The 20,171-nt window shown below is 37.3% G+C and overlaps 1 protein-coding gene across 1 annotated transcript; it reads right to left on the bottom strand.

The window, feature by feature from the left end:
* Positions 1-2,415: 2,415 nt before the first annotated feature.
* On the bottom strand, positions 2,416-18,346 carry LOC134801258 (facilitated trehalose transporter Tret1-like). The gene is made up of 7 exons (XM_063773789.1): positions 18,225-18,346; positions 7,466-7,621; positions 6,635-6,837; positions 5,354-5,540; positions 3,653-4,035; positions 3,149-3,257; positions 2,416-2,767 (listed from the first exon to the last, which is right to left on the bottom strand). The coding sequence occupies exons 1-7, from the start codon at positions 18,274-18,276 to the stop codon at positions 2,460-2,462; spliced, it is 1,398 nt and encodes a 465-aa protein (XP_063629859.1). The 5' UTR covers positions 18,277-18,346; the 3' UTR covers positions 2,416-2,459.
* Positions 18,347-20,171: the final 1,825 nt, after the last annotated feature.

Genomic DNA, 20,171 nt, shown 5'->3' with positions numbered 1-20,171 from the left:
ATTTGTACTAAACTAAAACTAAAGTACCTACTTATTTAATGAAAACAGATCACATTTAACATCGTCAGGTGACAAGCAAAAGTCACTAATTACTAAAAAAAACAACCGGTTGCACTCCGGGAGTGCCGACAGAAGTGAAAGACTAGTCCAAAATGTCTGCAGCACTATGTATAATTGACCCATCCTCCTTTCTATTGAAAAACTTTAGTTCCGAAATTGCTGGCCAGTGAGCTTAAATTTGTAGCGTTAATTGTTTAAAATTCGAATAGAAATTGTAAAGTTACCTTACAATATATTTGGTCATGATATTTTGAGTTTTATTCACCAGTACTAGAGTTCACTTTTATTAGCGATTTCATCAAGATGAGACTTTATTGAATTATTGAATTATATTGGAGTGATATAAAGTTAGAATGTAACTGTGAGATCCTCGTATTTCAGCCCGTACAAGATTAGAACATTGAGCTTTATTGCTTAATATAAAAGTCCAGTTTTAAATAATTGACCTGATTATGATACGTTATGACTAAAGTTCTTTGGTGAATAACATTGTCCGTGACACATGACGTCAGCGTTACGTTACGCGTTACGCTGAACCGAGTTTATCATTTTTTCCCCACCTCAAAAAGTGCTCAGCGCCGCTAAAGAAGTTTTCACTTCAAAAAAGTTAAACAAAAATCAACCTTCTTTTAGTACTAATATGGTTCACTATGGCTATGAACTTGTGGTGGTACTTAGTGACTGTTGCTTGTCACCCGACGATATATTATATTAATTACTCTGGCAAACTCACTTTTTCAGTAGAAAAAGGCGCGACATTCATATTTTCTATGGGTAATGGGGTATTTTTAAAATTGCCGTCTTTATTTACTGACGGAAATGGGTTGCCAAACTATAATTCCCATACACATCGCTTCTGCGCTAGAATGTACATACCTACTTAGAACGCTTAGGTAAGTAGGTACCTATACAGTGTGGAAAGATAAGTCGGGCCCTGGAGGGAAACTACCTTAAATCCTTAAGCTGGCTCATTTTACTTAAAGGAGACATTCCTTTATTTTTAAAAAGAAACAAAACTGCATTTAAAGATTTTTCTTTTTTTCTTCAATTTGGCTTGTCTAAAAAAATCTTGAGTACTAAATATTAGATTTTATGGATATTTTGTATGACAGACGAGTCTAAGACCTAATGTTTCTTGGAGAAATGTTATCATAACCAGTAACTGTATCGACTAATAGAATAAAATTGCGAGTATATATTTTTTGGAATTTTTAGTCGGTTCGAGTCCAGGGCGAGGCAAGCGAGTTTTAGAAAATCTTTGAATGCAGTTTTATTTCTTTTTAAAAATAAAGGAATATCTCCTTTAAGTATAATGAGCCAGCTTAAGGATTTCAGGTAGTTTCCCTCCAGGGCCCGACTTGTCTTTCCACACTGTATTTTGAATTCCAAATTGAAAAAAGTACTTCTATAGTAGGAATCTTCACTTATATACCTAAATATTATAAATATAAATGTATACGACTACGACTTATGTCAAATTATTTATTTACACGTTTTTAGTGCTTTTACAAAAATATGTTAACTAATAAATAAATTACTGCAATTAAATAATTAATAGGGGAAAAAATATATAGATTATCACATAATAAAATAAATATATACATTTGCATAGGTACATCAACGTTATTATTATCGTGTTTTTTTTTTTTTTAATAATTTGTAGACAGTATTTTGTGTCATGGATTTATCACTAGAGAAGGCAACTAGAGTCAGACCAAGAAAAGTCTGCAGCGAATTTGATAGCCCACGCAGTGCAAGTGTTATTTTAAACGTCAAACTTCTATGAAATTATGACGTCTAAATAACACTTGCACTGCGTGGGCTATCAAATCCGCTGCAGGCTTTTCTTGGTCCGACTCTATCCATCGGCTATTTTGTCGCGTAGCTTCTTAGAGCATTTAGTAACTGGAGATGTCATCGCTGTCGTTTTCTTTACGAAATAGTCTGCCGATTTTTGCGGGGGAGGGGACGTCAAATGTATTGCTACGTAACGTACAAATAGCAATGTCAGTCCATAGAATAGTTTGCACACTTGTGCAAGTATTTCGGCAGAGGGGTAAGCTCTTAAAGGCGACTCCAGTTATTAAATGCTCTAAGGCTGAAACACACAATAAATATTCACAATTAGATAGTAAATATGCTCTAAGCGCAGCTTAGAACTATTTAATCTATTTATAATTTAATCTAGTCCAAATAAAGTAATAAATTAACATATTTCTTAACTTTTTGCCTTAACTTTGCTTAACTGTACTGATCATCAGAGCCCCTAAACCATAGTATATTATAGATATAGGTACTCGTATTTATTTTGACATCAGCTGCTTTCTATTAGGTAAATTATACCTAATTTTTCAGTTTGTCTATGTCTATCTTAATGGTTGAAATTCGACTCCAATTTTCTAAAAATTTTCTACCTGCTTCTCACTATCAATTTTCTGTTTAGCCCCCAAAGCCGTCTGAATCTCGGCTATAGTCTTCCCCTTTGTCTCCGGAACACAGAAACACACGAACAAACACATGAGCACACAATTAACGCTGAAGATGCCGTAGGTTGTTGGTGCGCCGATCATAGTTGTCACAAGAGCGAAGTACTTGACTGTTAAGAAGATGAAGACTAAAGAAGTTAGCATGCTGATGGTGACGCCTACGGCGCGGGTCCGGCCCTCAAAGAGCTCCGCCAGAAGACCCCAGGATAGAGAGCCAAGACCTGAAAAAGAAAGCAACCATAACGTCAGCGACCTTCGACAAGGAGGGGTTTTGGCCGAAGGGTTTTGGCAAGTTCCTGCGGTTCCGCGGCCGCCTTCCTGACACTGCGGGGTTGCGTAATGCATCGCAGCCATAATGTGTGTGTGTGTGTGTGTGTGTGTGTGTGTGTGTGTGTGTGTGTTAAGTTCTATCAATTAGACAATCGCAAGTAAAATTTGTGATCAAGTCAAGATTTAAAACAGTTATCTACCCAATATTGTCTTTCATCATCATGCAAGCCTACCTGTCGTCAGTTACTTTAATTTTAAGTATTGAAGGGATGTAACAATTTAGTTATTTTACTGTCATGATCTTATCTAAAGTTTCAGTTATTACAACTTACCTGCACTAAAGCAATAGACCACGAGGATTAATGATATGAGAGGCACATAGTTGAGGAATCCGGTGACAGGACCGGCGTCTTTCAGCTTGAAGAATACGCCAAGTCCAACCTGGAATAATTGTAATAAACATTTTACACACTGTCTTAACAAATTGACCAAGATATTTGTAATTTTAACTATAAAACTCCCGTGAGACTCACACGGTTTCCTCGAAATCTCTCTCTCTTCCTAGCTATCTATCCCACCATGGTGGTGGAGTCAGCTTTCCTGCTTAACCTTCTCCACTTCGCCCTGTCCACGATATCATCCTCGGATAACTTGCAGTCACTCATGTCCTTTTAAGTCCTTTAGCACTACATCCTTCCATCTTGTTCTGGGTCTGCCCCTAGATCTTAAGTCTAGATTTCAAGTCCTCGAAATCGAAAGCTATTTTCGATCACTATGTAGAAAAATCAATGCTACTGATGATGAAACTGTACAAAGTCCTTATTAAATACACTTACCATCCCCACAGCTTGTCCAACCAGCGTCGAAGCCAAAATCGGCTTCCTCCCAAACCGATCAGTCACCAACGTCGTCGAAAACGCTGCCAACAGCTGAATAGACCCAATCACCCCAGACGCTATCTCTGGTCTAACACTCGTTTGCGTAGACTCAAGTACAGTTTGCAAATAAAACGAAACTGCGTTAAACCCGACTAACTGTAAGCCGGCTCCGAAAACAATACCGATGCAGGCTGATTTTAAAAATATTCTGTCCCTTAGTAACTCGCGCGCAGTAATTTTTTCTTCGTTTCCGGATAGCGAGTACTCTTTCAATTCCTCTTTGGCAGCAGTTTCTGTGTCGCGAAGGTAAAGGAGGACTTTTAAAGCTTCGTCAGTACGACCTGAAAACGAGGATTTTATTACTTTTAGAAAGGACAAAAGGCTACTATACAAGTAACTATACAAGGTAAAAAATAACTGCATTCCCGTTGCCATGGAAGTTTTGGGATTATACTGAGCAACTTTTACTATGGGACCAACCCCGAAATCTCGAAAAAAAAATTACCCTCTCCTTGAAAATGGACCAGCCAAAATGTATGAAACAGCTAAATTTTTTTTTTCTCGATTTCGGGGTTGGTCCCATAGTAAAAGTTGCTCAGTATAATCCCAAAACCTCCCTGGCAACGGGAATGCAGTTATTTTTTTGCCACCGTGTATATTAATTCCTAGCCCCTGTTAGTTTCATCATAGCAATAGTGTTATTATAATGAGATATAATTATCGACAAAGCCACGCTTCAAACTTGAGTAAATGACAAATTAATTGATATCAAAGGAAAACATGAGTGCAATTTCGTTACATTCATTATTATTCACAGTATTGATATAATTACTTTTCAAATAAAAACCAATACTTACTTTTCAAATTAAAAGCGAGTAGGTAACTAACAATTCTATTAGAAAATACCTGGACATGTAAATTAAAGGAATACTACGCCTTAAGATATCATTTGTATTATGACTGCACCAGCGCCACCGATGCAGCATCGCGGAGCGATATTGCTAGTTTGCAGAATTAGCTTGGTCGGACTTTAAGATTGTCTTACCTTTAGAGTACAAGAAGTAAGGGCTGTCAGGCAAGAAAAACACTGGCACCAACGTGACGACAGCAAAGGTTTACATCATGACGTTCAGGGTGAAATACTCTAAAGGGGCCCACAGATTACCAGTTCGCCGGACGATATCAGCCTGTCAGTTGTTCGGAACTGTCACCTTTTGCGTTTAACTGACAGACTGATATCGTCCGGCGAACTGGTAATCTATGGGCCTCTTAAGAAGGGGCCATCTTACCTTTAGAGTACAGGAAGTAAGGGCTGTCAGGCAAGAAAAACATCGGCACCAACGTCACGACAGCAAAGGTCAGCATTATGACGTTCAGGGTGTACTCTATAGCTCGTTTTTTTTAGCATTAGAAATAGGTAAACAATCTTGATGTGTCTTTTAGTTGAAAAACACATTTTAAAAATAAGTTACGGCAAATATGTAACAATTATGAATCTAATACGATCTTTTATATTCTTCTACTTTCATAAGTAATAGTTATTGATTTTTAAAAATCGTTTTTCAATTAAAAGACATGTCAATATCGCTTACCTTCTTACAAGTTCTTTCTAATGCTAAAAAAAACGAACTATAAGAAGGGGCCAGCGAGAGATCTTACCTTTAGAGTACAGGAAGTAAGGGCTGTCAGGCAAGAAAAACATCGGCACCAACGTGACGACAGCAAAGGTTAGCATCATGACGTTTAAAGTGAAGTACTCTAAGAAGGGTCCAGCGCACAGCATGATCAGGATCCCGAGGGACGAGAATATTTGGAGGAAAGTTCCTAGGGAACCTCGCACTTCTTTCTGTAAGAAAAAATTCAATGTGTTATGATTTCAGCAGTCTACGTATCAGAGCTGCAGAGACACTGGACCCCCCTGCTTATAAACAGTCTATGGCTAGTCTATGGCTGACTATATGTACTTATGTTTGTTCTGATCCACTGTAGAGTCAAAATGTTTGTTTGCAAAGAAGGAAGCGGTTTAGATTTAGGCCAAGCACCAACAGAAGTCTGCAACGACTTTGATAGCACACGCAGTGCATGTGTTATTTATACGTCATAATTTCATAGCAGTTTGACGTTCAAAATAACACTTGCACTGCGTGTACTATCTAAATCGTTGCAGACTTATCTTGATCTAACTCTATGTTTCTTTGGATTTAACGATTTAACACCTTCTGCGTTAGGATTTGCTCGTTCCCCTCACTAAAACTGTTTTACAACAGTTTATTTTATAGTACTTAGATATATAGTGTTAGCTATAAATTTAATTATTACCTACTAAGTATGATTAAATCGTGTCAATCTTTAATTCAACTTATCTCGTTTACTGCAATAACTTATTTTTTCTGACTTGACTGACTCATGTAATTAAATTGTGACTTTTATTTATGTCGATACATCAATTCCCCATAAATCGTGTGGAGAATGCGAATCACGTATTGCACTCATAAATTTATATTAGCTGCAATCTTATTAGTGTGATAGCAAAAAACCGAATAAATGAAATTCAACCCAATTAAAAAATAAATGGCGAGCGGAACAAGGATATTTATAGAGAGTTACTTGTCATGGTAAATTATGTTATGTAGCTACAGTACATTGTCTGCCATCTTTCGACAGGCGATTAAAACTGTTAGAACGCCATTTGACTTTGATCATTATTCTTTCACTGATATGTGTTGACTTGTTAAATATTAATATTAACGCCATCTACTCGAGAATAGGCTGAAGGTTATGGCGCCATCCCTCGAAAATATACCCATACCTTTGGCCTATAGTCGAGTAGATGCCGTTAATATTAATATTTATTATCAATAGCAATATAATGAAAGTAAAATTATTATATCCAGGGGCACATTAGTACTCCGGCCAAGTCAAGCAAAACTCTGTACTCACACTAGCGATCTCCGAAGCATACATAGGAACCACAGTAAACGTGATGGCATCACACAGTCCACTCAAGGCTCTGCCCAGCAACACCACCCAGAGTTTGGAGGCGAATGTCAAGGCGACACACATGATGATGCGAGGCACGTAGCTGATGATGACGCAGTACTTGCGGCCTATGCGGTCGACGAGGAAACATGCTAGGAAGTTTGCTGAAAAGTAATAATTGGATTAAAGATGACTCACGCTAGACCGGACCGGGGCCGGGTCGGAGCTTCCAGCGCTTCGTTCTCTATGGAAAGCGCCACGTGATCAGGTGATCACTGATCTGCCGTCATAGAAAATTACATGTCGGACGCCTCGGCCCAGGCACGGCGCGGTTTAGCGTGAGTCATCCTTTAGGCTGCTTATTGCAAACAATCTTTAATCGAAATAGATGTCACATACCTAGTGGTCAAGGCGTCTGTCGCGAATGCAGACGCTGGTTCGATTTCAGCCCTGGGCACTGAAGGTCTTGGTCACTTCTTTTTCGTATATGATATCTATTTCAGTTTATAATGTGTCTACCTAAAATAATCCAAATCAAAATATTTTCAAACAATAAAAATAATTTAAACAAATTCTAGTAGCTTGATACGTAAGTCTTACGTATTTTCGGGCTGTCAAGATGGTGTTCTGGGGACGACCGACTGGTGGCCGTCCCGTGGGTCGGCCTCGGTATCGCTGGGATGACAGCGTGACGGCGGATCTGCTTCAGCTTCGCGTCAGTAACTGGCAGGAAGTTGCCAAGATTCTCTTTGGCTCGCTGAGCCAAAACAGTTAATTAGTTAGGATATTCACCTAATCCTCCCGTCAAGAACCCAGCAGAGACGATCCAAGAGCCCTCAGATTCGGTGACAGGTCTCGGCAGAGTGGTGGTGTCATTCCTGCTGAGCTTGACCAGCACTGGAGACGGCCAGGCGATACTGAGCCCAGTGCAGAAGACGCATAGATTAGCTGAAAGTAATAAGAGTAGGTAAGAAAAAAATATTCATTCATAATACTCAATTATTACACTTGTCTTTAAGGGTAATTCCGGGGTAGATGGCCATAATGGCGAGATTGCCCATCGAAATATTTCATGACTCTGATGGCTAGATGTCGCTTGTTCTTGTTTAATACGCTTCAAGTCATGCTTGGAAGCAAGGATGTGGCCAAAATTTTGGGGAAAAAATTGAAAAGGTACGTAAAATCTCTATTAATTGTTTTGACTGGTGAAAACATTTTTAGAGGGTTCATATTTTCCATGGTGGTGATGCTAGTGTCTTATCCTAATGGAGTTGCCTTTATTTGCTTTTGCTAGGTCGCGTAAAACTCATGGTGAGGGTACTAGTATCTAACAGAACAGTCTATTCATCGCATAAAAGGCACGTTTACTAAAATTACAGTTCAATAAAGGCAAGGAAGTCTGCAATGATGTCACTTGAGCCATCATTATAAGGCCCACAGTCCACGTATACCTTGCAGTATTACGTGCATTATGATTTCGCGCGTGTTTATTGCGCATTTAAAGAGAGCCTTGCGGAGTATAGCTCATATAGATGCGCAATTATATGCGCGCCATTCTAATTACCGTAAAATGGGGTGAGTAGGGTCAAAACTGAAATTCAAACCTCGATAACATTTTATTGTTACATATGAAAACTGAATGGTGTATATAATAAGTGTTCCGGGCGTTTGTATTTTAATTTTAATTTTATTTTGGGTAGTTCCATTTCATAACTTTGACGATAGAGAGGAAAACCCACCTCACCCCGTAGTGCCTCGTATTTGGGGTGAGAGGGGTTTTCATACAAAGGTGATTTTGGAAGATTGTTGGATCATCGTGTATTTTGTATGTAATTCGACATTAAGAGACCATATACATCTCTTAGTAATTGTAATACGTTAGATTGAATTGTTAGTTTTATTTTATAAAATTGTTGATGTTATTATTTTTGCTTGTATGTAAATTCAATGTTGACGTGTAAAAGTGCCCTTGTGGCCTATTTGCTGAATAAATGTTGATGTTGATGATGATCGATTTTTTTTATGCGTATTACTATGGCTCCATTTTAAATTGGAATACATTATTTTTGTAGCAGTAGCCTTAAAATCCCTTCTCACCCCCCTCTCAAACCTTCTCTCCCCATTCATAAGTTTCATAACCCAACTCTCCCCGCGAAACCTACTCACCCCGTTTTACGGTACTTACGTAGGATTTGTCACGAAATTGTCATTGTCAATACTACATAGATTTTTTATAGGTACTTAACTCTATGTTACGTTTAAAAATATTATAATCCATTTATTCAAGTTATAAGTTTCAAGTTTTTTATTGTATGTAAGAATCAGGTTACATTGCAGGTGGAATATACAATTACATATTTAATTACACCGAAACTTTACTTTTTCAGGTGTATGTACATACATTTACAGTATGTATACATATTTAGTTATTAGGAACACTCGTGATAAACATATGTAAATAAGCATTATTAATACAAACCGTGGGCAAGCCCACGAAATTTTGTATAGGAACGTGGGTCGTGTACATAGCGTGCGCAGCAGTGGGGCTCCGGCCTCATTGATATGATAGGTACCTAAAATGCTCTAGTGCAGAAAATGATACATTTCTGCACTAGAGCATTTTAGGTTCCAAGTACGATTTAATTATTTTTTTTTACGATAAGCAATTGAAATTTGGGTATAAATGGATTTGTTATACAATTTCCATTCTGATGTTTGACTCGCCATTCCATAAATAACGATACTTTTGCCTAAATTGTTAATTGAAAGTAGGTACCCTCAAAAAAGATTATAAAAATGTATACTTAGTCATGTTTTTAAAAAACCACATGCATTTTACTTTCCTCGTATTCGAAATGAAAAGTAGAGTGTTTAACTCGGGTGAAAGGCATCATTTCAGCTTCGGACTATTGGCGCTCTCACTGCCTTCGAGCGCCAAACTACCTCGGCAGAGATGAGTGCCTTTCATCCCTTGGTTAACAATCTACTATTTTATATTTGCTTTGAAAAGCTCTATTCATGTCTTTAAAACGATCAGGTAATTTATTGTAAATTGTGACACACGTAATATAGGCGTTTTTGCCGTGAGTAATAAGTTAACATATGGCCCAGGTAACCTGTGTCTGTATTTAGGTCTTAGGTACTACATGAGGACCCAATGATATATTTTCTGTGAAAAGATATTTATACAGGATGATTCATGAGACGTGAGCAGGACTAATCCTGCACACTCAGTTACTGATAATTGATCGATCACCGTCGTATTTAGGTGAAACAGCCACACTTTTTCCTATTTTTTTACTTTTTGGTGAGGGCGAATTTAATTCTCTACAATCATGGTCACCCTACAAGACCTAATTAATAAACATAAAACCTCTTTAACCGTAATGACAGCATTTTGATTACGAAGAAAATAAACTGTCAACTTGAGTGAGATACGAGTTTTCAAAAGTAACCAGACTGTGATGACGGTGATGACATTCAATTTGACACAGAACATCGGTAGTTTAGTATTCTAATTTTAGGGTGACCATGCATGTCGTAAAAAAATTGATAACTTGTTTTTTCAACACGAATAGAAAATTAACGTTAAGCTCACTAATACTGATACGAAACAGTTGCTTATAATTTACGAAATGCGCAGTGTTGATCCTGCTCACGTCTCCTGAATCACCCTGTATTTGTGAACAAAAACAGAAACTTCATACACAGGGAAAGTCAGAATATTATTTTGTATAAAATATGGACGGCATGACTCAGTAGGACTAATCGAAAAATGGCTTTAATACAGCGTTTTTGAACAATTTATACATTATGTTTGTCTGTGCAGTTTCCCCAGATTACTACGCCATATCTTAAAATAGAATGTACATATCCATTATGCTATTAACGCTGCTGGAATGGAAACAGTTTGACTCACTCTTCTTAGGGCAAAAACGAACCTATTTACCTTGGAACACAGTTTATCTATATGTTCCCTCCAGTTGAATTGATTATCAATAAGAATTATTACCTATTGTTTTATGGAGTAGGTATAGTATCATAGTCACGTAAATTTATTCTCATAATATATTAAATATTATGGATTTCTAAAGATGTTAACACAGCGTAGCGAGTCAAATGCACGCAGCTACCTTCTGAAGGTTTACACTACAGAAGTTGCCTAACCACGAGCTTGAGACTGACATGGACATATTTAGTCGATATCGTGTGCGTAATTTACTTTCTATGCATCTCGCTTGTACTGACGTATTAGTGCGAGAGAGATGTATAAAAAGTAAGTTACGCAGACGTTAGCGAATATGTCAGTGTCAAAGTCGTAGTAGCCGTAAAGGTCGCATCGTGTATTTGACGGCTCTAGGGCTAACTGCAGGCTGGTTTTTATTATGTCTGACCACGTCTGACCATATTTCCTACAGAGCAACTTTTATTTTGGAGCCGATCCCGAAACCGTAAAAATAAAATCTGCAGTTCCATAGAAACATTGACTTGACGTCATAATAATGCATACTGTGTGAAGTCAATGTTTTCTATGGAACTGCAGATTTTATTTTTACGGTTTCGGGATTGGCTCCATCCATAGCAAAAGTTGTTCAGTATGACCTATATACCCCGTATTCACCCCTTAGAGTATGGTCGAGAAATCTTTAATCATTAGGCTAGCAGTAAAATTTTATATGGGACATTGCTATATGATTTTACTATCATAAGTTATACAAACTGTAGGTACATAAATTTTAATTGCGTTGCATTGAAAAGTAAGAATGTAATGGACGATAGTCTTAAACATTGCGTGCCTACTAATAGTCAAGGTCTATCTACCTGGGAGCCTACCGCGAACCACGTTCGACGTGTAGCCTCCCATGCATGAAGTTTACGTACGAATTTACTTAATTTAACGGGTAGGCCCTCTGAGGCGGTATTCATATTTTTAAAATCCGTTATTGACATGATATAACTCCTTATGCACATTGACATGCACTGGCGGTAATATCAAATTAAGATCAGATGTCTAACGTTAGAATGCCATTCAAGGTTTTTCTACGTGTTCGTGCATTAATATCATCGGGTTCATGAGCATACTTAATTATTGTCCGACCGAAGTCTCAGTTTCGGTATAAAAGTCATGTTTCGGCTGAAGGTTCGGTTTCGGCCAAAACAACTGCCGAACCTTTTGGCGGCGCCGAAACTGTATTTTCGGTTTCGAGTTTGGCGTAAACATCATGTTTCGGTCGAAGATTTTTAAACCGTCTGAGGGCCTACCGCGAACATCGAAGTTCACAAATTGCGGGCATCTTTCTCTTTACTCCAATTAAGGCGTAATTAGATGACAGAGAAAGACCCGCAATTAGCGAACTTCGGTGTTCGCGGTAGGCCCTCTGATCACCCAAAATGTATGAAACAGCCAATAATGTGGCTTAAAAAAACTATTGTATTTTTTTACGTTGGTGGCATCAAACTCAGCTCGCCTGATAGTAAGCGGTTACCAAAGCCTATAAACGGTTTCTACCAACGCGGTGGGTGTTAATTGGGCAATTTTAAAAAACGTGATAATTTGCACTAATGGTGTTGGCGTGTGTGTGACATTTTAAGATAATTAATTAATTATAACATATGGCAAGGTTAATAATATGTGTTTGAATAAGGTCTAGTGTAAATTATAATGCAGTTCTAGTTCATGTAACCCTAGAGCATTTAGTAACTGGAGACGGCTGTCATTTTCTGTACAAAACAGGCAGCCGATTTCTGCGGGGGAGGGGACGTGAAATGTATTGCTATTCTTAGATTCCTATATGATTCCATAGTCCATACAAAAGTTTGCACAACTGTGCAAGGTTTTCGGCAGAGGGGTAAGGTCTTAAAGGCGACTCCAGTTATTAAATGCTCTAAGATGTAACCTCCATTGCTTATAGGTTATCTATTTTGTTTCCATAAGTACCACACTGTGTTGCAGTGTTAATGAAGTAACAGGGATCAGTAATTAATTTTAATGTTTACTAATTAGCAGCCTGAATGAGAATGTTACTTATTCTATCAGAAATATAGGTACAGTCAGCAGCAGAAGTTGCTTAGCGGGCGAGGTGTTCAAAATTACCTTGACACGCTCTTATTCTCTCAACAATAAAGTCGCGTCAAGATCATTTTGAACACCTGGCCCGCTTAGCAACTTCTGCTGCTGACTGCAGTAATATGTTACACAACGAAGGCAGCAAAAATATCTGCCACGATCTTATTTGTAGGGCTATAAGAGCGTGTCATATATTTTTGCGGCCTTCGAAGAGTAACTTTGCATGTGACTGTACTACCTACTTAATAGCAAAATTATCTTTGTTTAACTACTAACTTAAAATAGAAAATTGTTGAAGAGTCTAGAAAGTGACCAATAGATGGAGGAGTTACTTATACGAGTTGATCTTTCCCACGTTTTTGTGCCCTTTAAGTGTGGAGGCCAAAGAATATAATACTCACTAGGAGAAGAACGATAACTCCATACAAAAAATTGTCCCTTTCAAAAGTTCGTTTATACTACTAGCGCTCTGGTAGGATACCATTGTAATTAGAATTGACAACCCGTTTAGCCTAGCGGGTATTGGCAGTAATCCAGTTCAGGAAGCTAATGGTCCTGGGTTCGAATCCCAGAGAGGGAATTTCTTTTTGTATTTTTTTATTTTTTGTTCGGGTCAGGTTTTTAAGAGCCCATCAACGTGCACACTAGCGCCACTGCTGAATACATTAAACTAGTTTTTATGTTATTGGATTCGTCAATCTACCCGTCCAAAGTTAAAACGGCCGTTTTTGTTTTGAGCTCATAGATCGACGAATCCAGCAACATAAAATCTAGTTTGATGTATTCAAAAGGTACCTAAATACACAATACAGTCCGTAGCGGCCCCCTTTTTTAAATACATGTCGTTAAATTTAAATAATCACGATTATTTAGCAGTGGCGCTAGTGTGCACGTTGTTGGGCTCTGAAATTAGCATTTCACAAATAAGTAAAAAAATACGTTAAAAGATAATGATTAGGTACTATATTCAGAAATTCGTGAAATATAAAAGGTAACAAAAAGTTACGTATTATTAAGATATAGATATTTTCATAATACATATGAATACATACACTGATATGGCAAATGGTTACAAGTTGTTATTACATCTATCCGGTTATCGGACATTTTCTGCTTCACAGCTCCGCGCAGCGTTCTTGGTCACCGGGAAACTAGTTTGGATATGCGGCAGATACGTGCCCTTCTGAGCTTTTTCCAAGAAATCATATGACGGCCCAGGATTATATTATTATCTCACGCTCAAGCCATCTGCTGATTCACTTTCTAAAACAAAATAGTCAAAAAATTAAACAATATAATCTATCTTCCTAATTACTAACGTCGCTAATTCCTAGGGTTACCAGCTTAAACAGGCTCAGGACCGCTTCGGCCTCAGTTTCATTTCGGCAACTTCTTAAGTAGTTCTCATTCGCATTTGGTCTACTGTTCCGATTCGCCAGCATTCCTATATCGTCACTTTCTTATCTCGCCCGCTTTCTTACGTGGGCCACTGTAGTAACTTGGTTATATCCCTAATTAGACTACAGTGCCGATTCGTCAACACTCCTAATTCGTCCATAGTGCTTACTCGTCAACATTCCTATTTAGACCACAGTGCCAACTCGTCAACTACATAGCAGCCCTAATAGTACATCATCATTATCATCAAAGTTATCTTTATGGTTAAGGACAAGTGTGAAAAAATATTTTATTTGAATAAAATGTGTGCTGCTTCTGACAGTTTAAGTGACAATCAGTATTAATTCTACATTCTCAATTCAAATAAAAGAACGCGGACGAGTTGGCACTTTGGTCGAAATAGGAACGTAGACAAAAATGGTATATTGACGATATCAGATATTGGACGAGTTGGCACTATGGTCAAAATAGGAATTTAGACAAAATGGGGTATTGACGATATCAGAAAGTAGGCAAGTTAGGAAGGTGACGATTTAGGAATTGTAGGCTGACGACATGGCACTGTGGACGATTTATGGAGATGACGAAATGAAACTGAGGCCGAAGCGGTCCTGAGCCCTTAAACAATGTGGGGTTTTACATCTATGTTGAATTTTGATTATAATTTCGGACGCGTCCGCGGGACTTACGGGGATAGTAAGATTAAATTATTATATTTGAATTTGGTAATTAGCACGCTCATTTTTTTTTAAAGATTAATATATATCTTACCTTGAAATTATCGCTGTTTCTGATTTACTACAACGGTTTCCACACACACATTAGGGCTTTCCATAATCCGGATAAGAATTGTTGATAAAGTCGCCATTGCCGGATACATACAGCAAGGAAGGAAGAGAGACAACGGTTTAAATTTAACTAAGTCTGTGCGAAGACGCATTTAGATATGTTGCTCGTACATATGAATAGATTTTATTTTTAAAATTAATAGGTAAATAAATATATTTCAAGTGAATAAATCGTTTTATATGAAAATTGATATTTTTGCATTAAATGACTTAAATGACAGAATTGACATTACAGACTTTTATCTTGTCTATGTTCTTACCGGCCAGACCCAAATCAAGGCCTATCAAAGAGGCCAATTGACAAAGATTTTTTTTTATTTTATCAAGGAGGGTAGAGGCACGTCTACCCTTCGTAGATTTTATGAACATAGACAAAGAAAAACTGAAATATAATAGATAATAATATACATATATCAAAAAATAAATAATAATTTACATATGACTACTTCATAAAATACAAATCAAAATAATTTGATTTGTTCCTAGAAATCGCATCTATAGACAAAGCCAGTTCTAGCAATGTTGCTGTAGTAAAATATTTTGATGTTAATTACTGGCAATCTCGTCTGGGAACGGACAACACATGCACAATTTTGAAGGGTCACATCGTTTCAAGGAAGTCAATAGGCCTTGGTGGAGGCCAAAAGCAAAGTTACAATATAAATTGAATGTTTTAATGTAATATTCTATATGATCAAACGAGCTTAGCAAGCGAAGTTCGATCAATATTATATGACTCGCTTCATTGGAAGGTATAATTAAATATTTACGACATTATTGTAGTTTATTTCATCTTAAAGTTTACTACTACATGTTACCTATACGGTTACCATCAGTTTGTCACTGACATAAACGCCGTCGAGAACGTAATTTACTTTCTATACATCTCGCTCGCACTCGCATATTAGTGCAAACGGGACGTATAGAAAGTAAATTACGTTCTCGACGGCGTTAATGTCAGTGACAAACTGATGGTAACCGTACTACTTATTAACCTCTCGTGTGCCGTGATTATTTTTAGGGTTCCGTACCTCAAAAGGATAAAACGGAACCCTTATAGGATCACTCGTGCGTCTGTCTGTCCGTCTGTCACAGCCGAGAGCTAAACATATGTAAGTAAGTACTTACATGAACACGGTCATGGCCGCCAAAAGGTTAAAGTTCGCTTCAAAATACCTAGGTAAGTAATTATGATTTTTTGCGTTGAATAGGTACGCAAAAAGTATACTGATACTGATTGGTAAAAAAAACATTGTATGTAAGTATAGGTTTTAAGTTGAGTGAGTGGTGAATCCCAAAATCACATCGGAACCAGTTCTAGGTGTTATGAACTTAAAAATCAGATTGTCTAAACTCATTGGACATTTTTCATCCCGAAATTTATCCCTTAATGGTGTGCAATGGGGGTGAAATTTAAATAAGAGTTGAGACGAAATCGAGGTCAAAGCCTAGTCTCTACTAAATATATAATATTATATGCAGAAAGTAACTCTGTTTGTTTGTATGTCTGTCTGTCTGTTTTCTCTTCCTTTTGCTACCTTTCCATTTCCTATTTGGGAAAAGTGCAATCAAGGTTTAGTTATTTTCGCCAATGGTTATTTTTTTTAATACAGTTTTATGCTTTAAGGATTTTTTTTTAAATAGCAGTATTTATAAATTGATTAAATGAGTGAATTGCAAAAAAATTGTAGGTACGTAATTAAGCGCGCAGTTAAGAAGCTGTGACTACTCTTAACTTAATTGATTTATTTGTGTTACGAAAATTAACTATCGGCTCGATTCGGAAAATGAATTAGATTTCTACTAGACATCAACAAGTTACGATATGGATAATTTAAAGATATTTGTAAGATAGATATGTTAAATTTGACGTTTCCGCGATTCTGGAGGTCCTCTTGAACGATTTCGACAAGTTATGACTTAGATATCCAAGTCACATCTAGTCGATATCTAATGTAGATCTAGTTGATCTCTAAATCGTCTCTAGATCTTGTGATTATCTCGAAATCCGAATAGGCCTGTATGTAAATTGTATGTATTTATTGTACTTCATTCGTACACATATAAGTACATAGCATACGCTAACACACTTTCATGCATCTAACTTAATTAGAAATGGCTTAACTGTGGTAACACAATGGAAACAATTAATTAGACTAATTACAGGTGCTTAACTATGTACACATTTTTTGCAATTAACTCAAATAGGTACTACATTAAAAATTCTTTTCAAATTGCAAACGTTGTTAATGCAAGATAAACGTCCTAATGATTGACAGCCTAATGCCAGTGGTCAACAGCCCGTTTATCATCTCTATGGCTTGGCATTAGGGTCAAATACAAAACTGTGTTCGCGTCTTTCCTGTAGATATCTTCTTCAGTCGGTCCCTCAATACTGAGTATCGTGACATCAACATCATATCCTTCTATTGAAGACCAGGTTCCTCCATAGGGTTCTGTTCCCCATAGATATTCACAAAAGTTAAGGGCTATTAAGGTTAATTTTCTTATTTAACCCTTATCCAGATGAAAAGGTACTCCTTTTATTTGTATAAGTATGATAAAATCATTAGAGTTAGACCGTAAAAAGTCTGCAGCGATTTTGATAGCCCACGCAGTGCAAGTGTCATTTTAAACGTCAAACTTCTATGAAATTATGACGTATAAAATAAATAACACCCTGCGTGGGCTATCAAATCCGCTGCAGACTTTTATTGGTGCGACTATACCTACATGCCTGCATGCTGTTAACTATTGCCCACAGGAGAGAAAAAATTACAGTTCGCGCGAACAACCAAGTTTTCTCTCCTGTGGGCAATAGTTAAGATTGAATATGTCAACTATTAGATTAGATTAGATTAGATTTATTTATTTCACAACATATGATTACAGTACAAATTACATTAATGTCAATTGGGACAATGTCCAGCACTAGGAAATTTGCGTTATCTTTCAGTTATTTTATAGTGTGTAAGGTAAACGTACTAGTGGTCGACATGCTAATGCCTAATAGATGACACCTTGCTGTCACCTCTATTGACAATGACTTAAGTTTCATGATGACATGTACTGGGACCGTGTCGAGCACCAGTACGTCTACCTTATTTATTTATAAATCACGTTGACTTATGCGGCAATGTTGGCTAAATAATTATTTAATAAAGTTTCATTGAACTCAAGGAATTAACGCTTAGATTAATTTTTTACCGCACTATAGGTAAAATAACAAAAAACAAACCTGTTATAACTACAGCATATTGCCTAATCAAGGATCCTTTAACTTTTAACATGGTCACTACATTAATACTTTTTTAAACACTTCACGATTTACACACGCACGTATCAAGCCTTCTCTACATCTACTGCAAGCAGAATCGTGGACGATTGAACAACACTTATAATCATAGTTACACAATTATCGACTCTATTACAGGGCGATAAAGTTCCTTATGAAGAATAATTAGCACCTGCTGTTTAACTTCTACTATGACATCATTGCCATCACGAGAGAACTCTGCTTTAAAACAGTATTTCGCGTCCATTGCTTCTAAACGCTAAGTGTTAATAGTGACCGTACGTATGAAGCCAGCAATGTACGTCGCTTTATAGGTCATGACCCGGAAATATACTTTCACTAGCTCGCACTGTATACCTTGGTTGCGAAAGAGCCGTGTTCACTCATGGTTGATGTTTTGAATCGCTACGGTGTGCAAATTCAGGTTTTGGTACGGGTTTCCCCAAGCACCATAGTTAACACAATTGACCATTTGTAAATCTTATTCAATCGATATAAGGTCGAGTATCGGTTAATTTTCTGTTAGTACGGCGTAGAACTTCTGAGGAACACTTCTGAGTTGACTTCTTGGTAGATACCATTAGATCATCTTACTGTTCGTATTTGTCTCTAAATGTTCATACATTTTTACTTTTTTTATTGTGGGACGTAAGTACCATATTATTATTACCTACAATCTATAAATTGCTTTTTTTCTACATATTTTTAAATTTTATTATTTGTCTCTAGCCAACTATAAATATCATAGAGCATGGATTGGACGTTTAGTGAACTCGGTCGTACAGAGATTGGACATTCGGGTAATTGGACATACAAGGACTGCGGGCTCAGCACGGTTCCATTTTTATCGACTATCACTATGCGCGTCCCTTTCGCACTTACATACTTGTTAGAAAGTGACAGGCATGGTGACAAGGGATAAAAACGCGACCGTGCTAAGCCGCCAGGACGCTCGAGGAATTGGACATGGAAGCCAGAATCAAAACAAGTTTGACAGTAGACAGTAGTTTATTGGTAATTTATTATGTACTTAGTTTGTCTGTTTCTAGCTTATTTGTATTTTATGTGTATGTTTTCATAGCGTTTGGACGTTAATGGGGTTGGCAACTGTCAAAGGTTTGCCTAGATGGCGCCATCATAGCTTGCCCCTTTTTCTATGAGATTTGGCTTAAAGAGCTGGCATCCAGGGTATTAAAAAAACAAAAATTTGACACAATTCTAGGGATTGACGGGGCAAGCTATGATGGCGCCATCTGCTAAAAACTTCCACCGGCCAACCCCATTGAGACCCAGCCACACTGTGTGCAAAGTGACACTTCATACGTCTCTAATAGAGTACCTAAGACCAAGAAAAGTCTGCCGCGATTTTGATAGCCCACGCAGTGCAAGTGTTATTTAAACGTCATAATTACATAATAGAAGTTTGACGTTTAAAGTAATACTTTCAATGCGTGTGTTATCAAAATCATTGCAGACTTGTCTTGGTGTAACCATAAATAACTTTTACGTAAGTAAAAAAATCACTTCACAGAAGTAGCGGCAAAAATGCTTCGTTATGTTTATACATTCGGCTGCATTGCTTTGAATTCATTCATATTTGCAATATGGGAGCTGTGTTTATTCCACAGACCATGTACCAATTAGATGGCGCATATTAATTACAAAGCGAATCACGCTGCCCTTTATCAATAATAATAAGTTCCTGACAAAAGTAGGCAGACCTCGCATCCCCATGACCTTGACATTTCGCAAAATTTCCAATAAAATAATTGCCAAAAATCCATATACGTAGGTACGTAGGTTACTTAATCGTCGAACTTGCTCACAAACTTTTATGAGAATCAGTTGAGAAATGTGACCTGTAAAGGAGAACAGCCGGACATTTGGAAG

The sequence above is a fragment of the Cydia splendana genome, chromosome 21 (assembly GCF_910591565.1).
Source record: "Cydia splendana chromosome 21, ilCydSple1.2, whole genome shotgun sequence".
Classification (NCBI taxonomy): domain Eukaryota; kingdom Metazoa; phylum Arthropoda; class Insecta; order Lepidoptera; family Tortricidae; genus Cydia; species Cydia splendana.
Note: the sequence above shows the minus strand (reverse complement) of the source record. Positions and strands in the feature narration are given on the sequence as shown.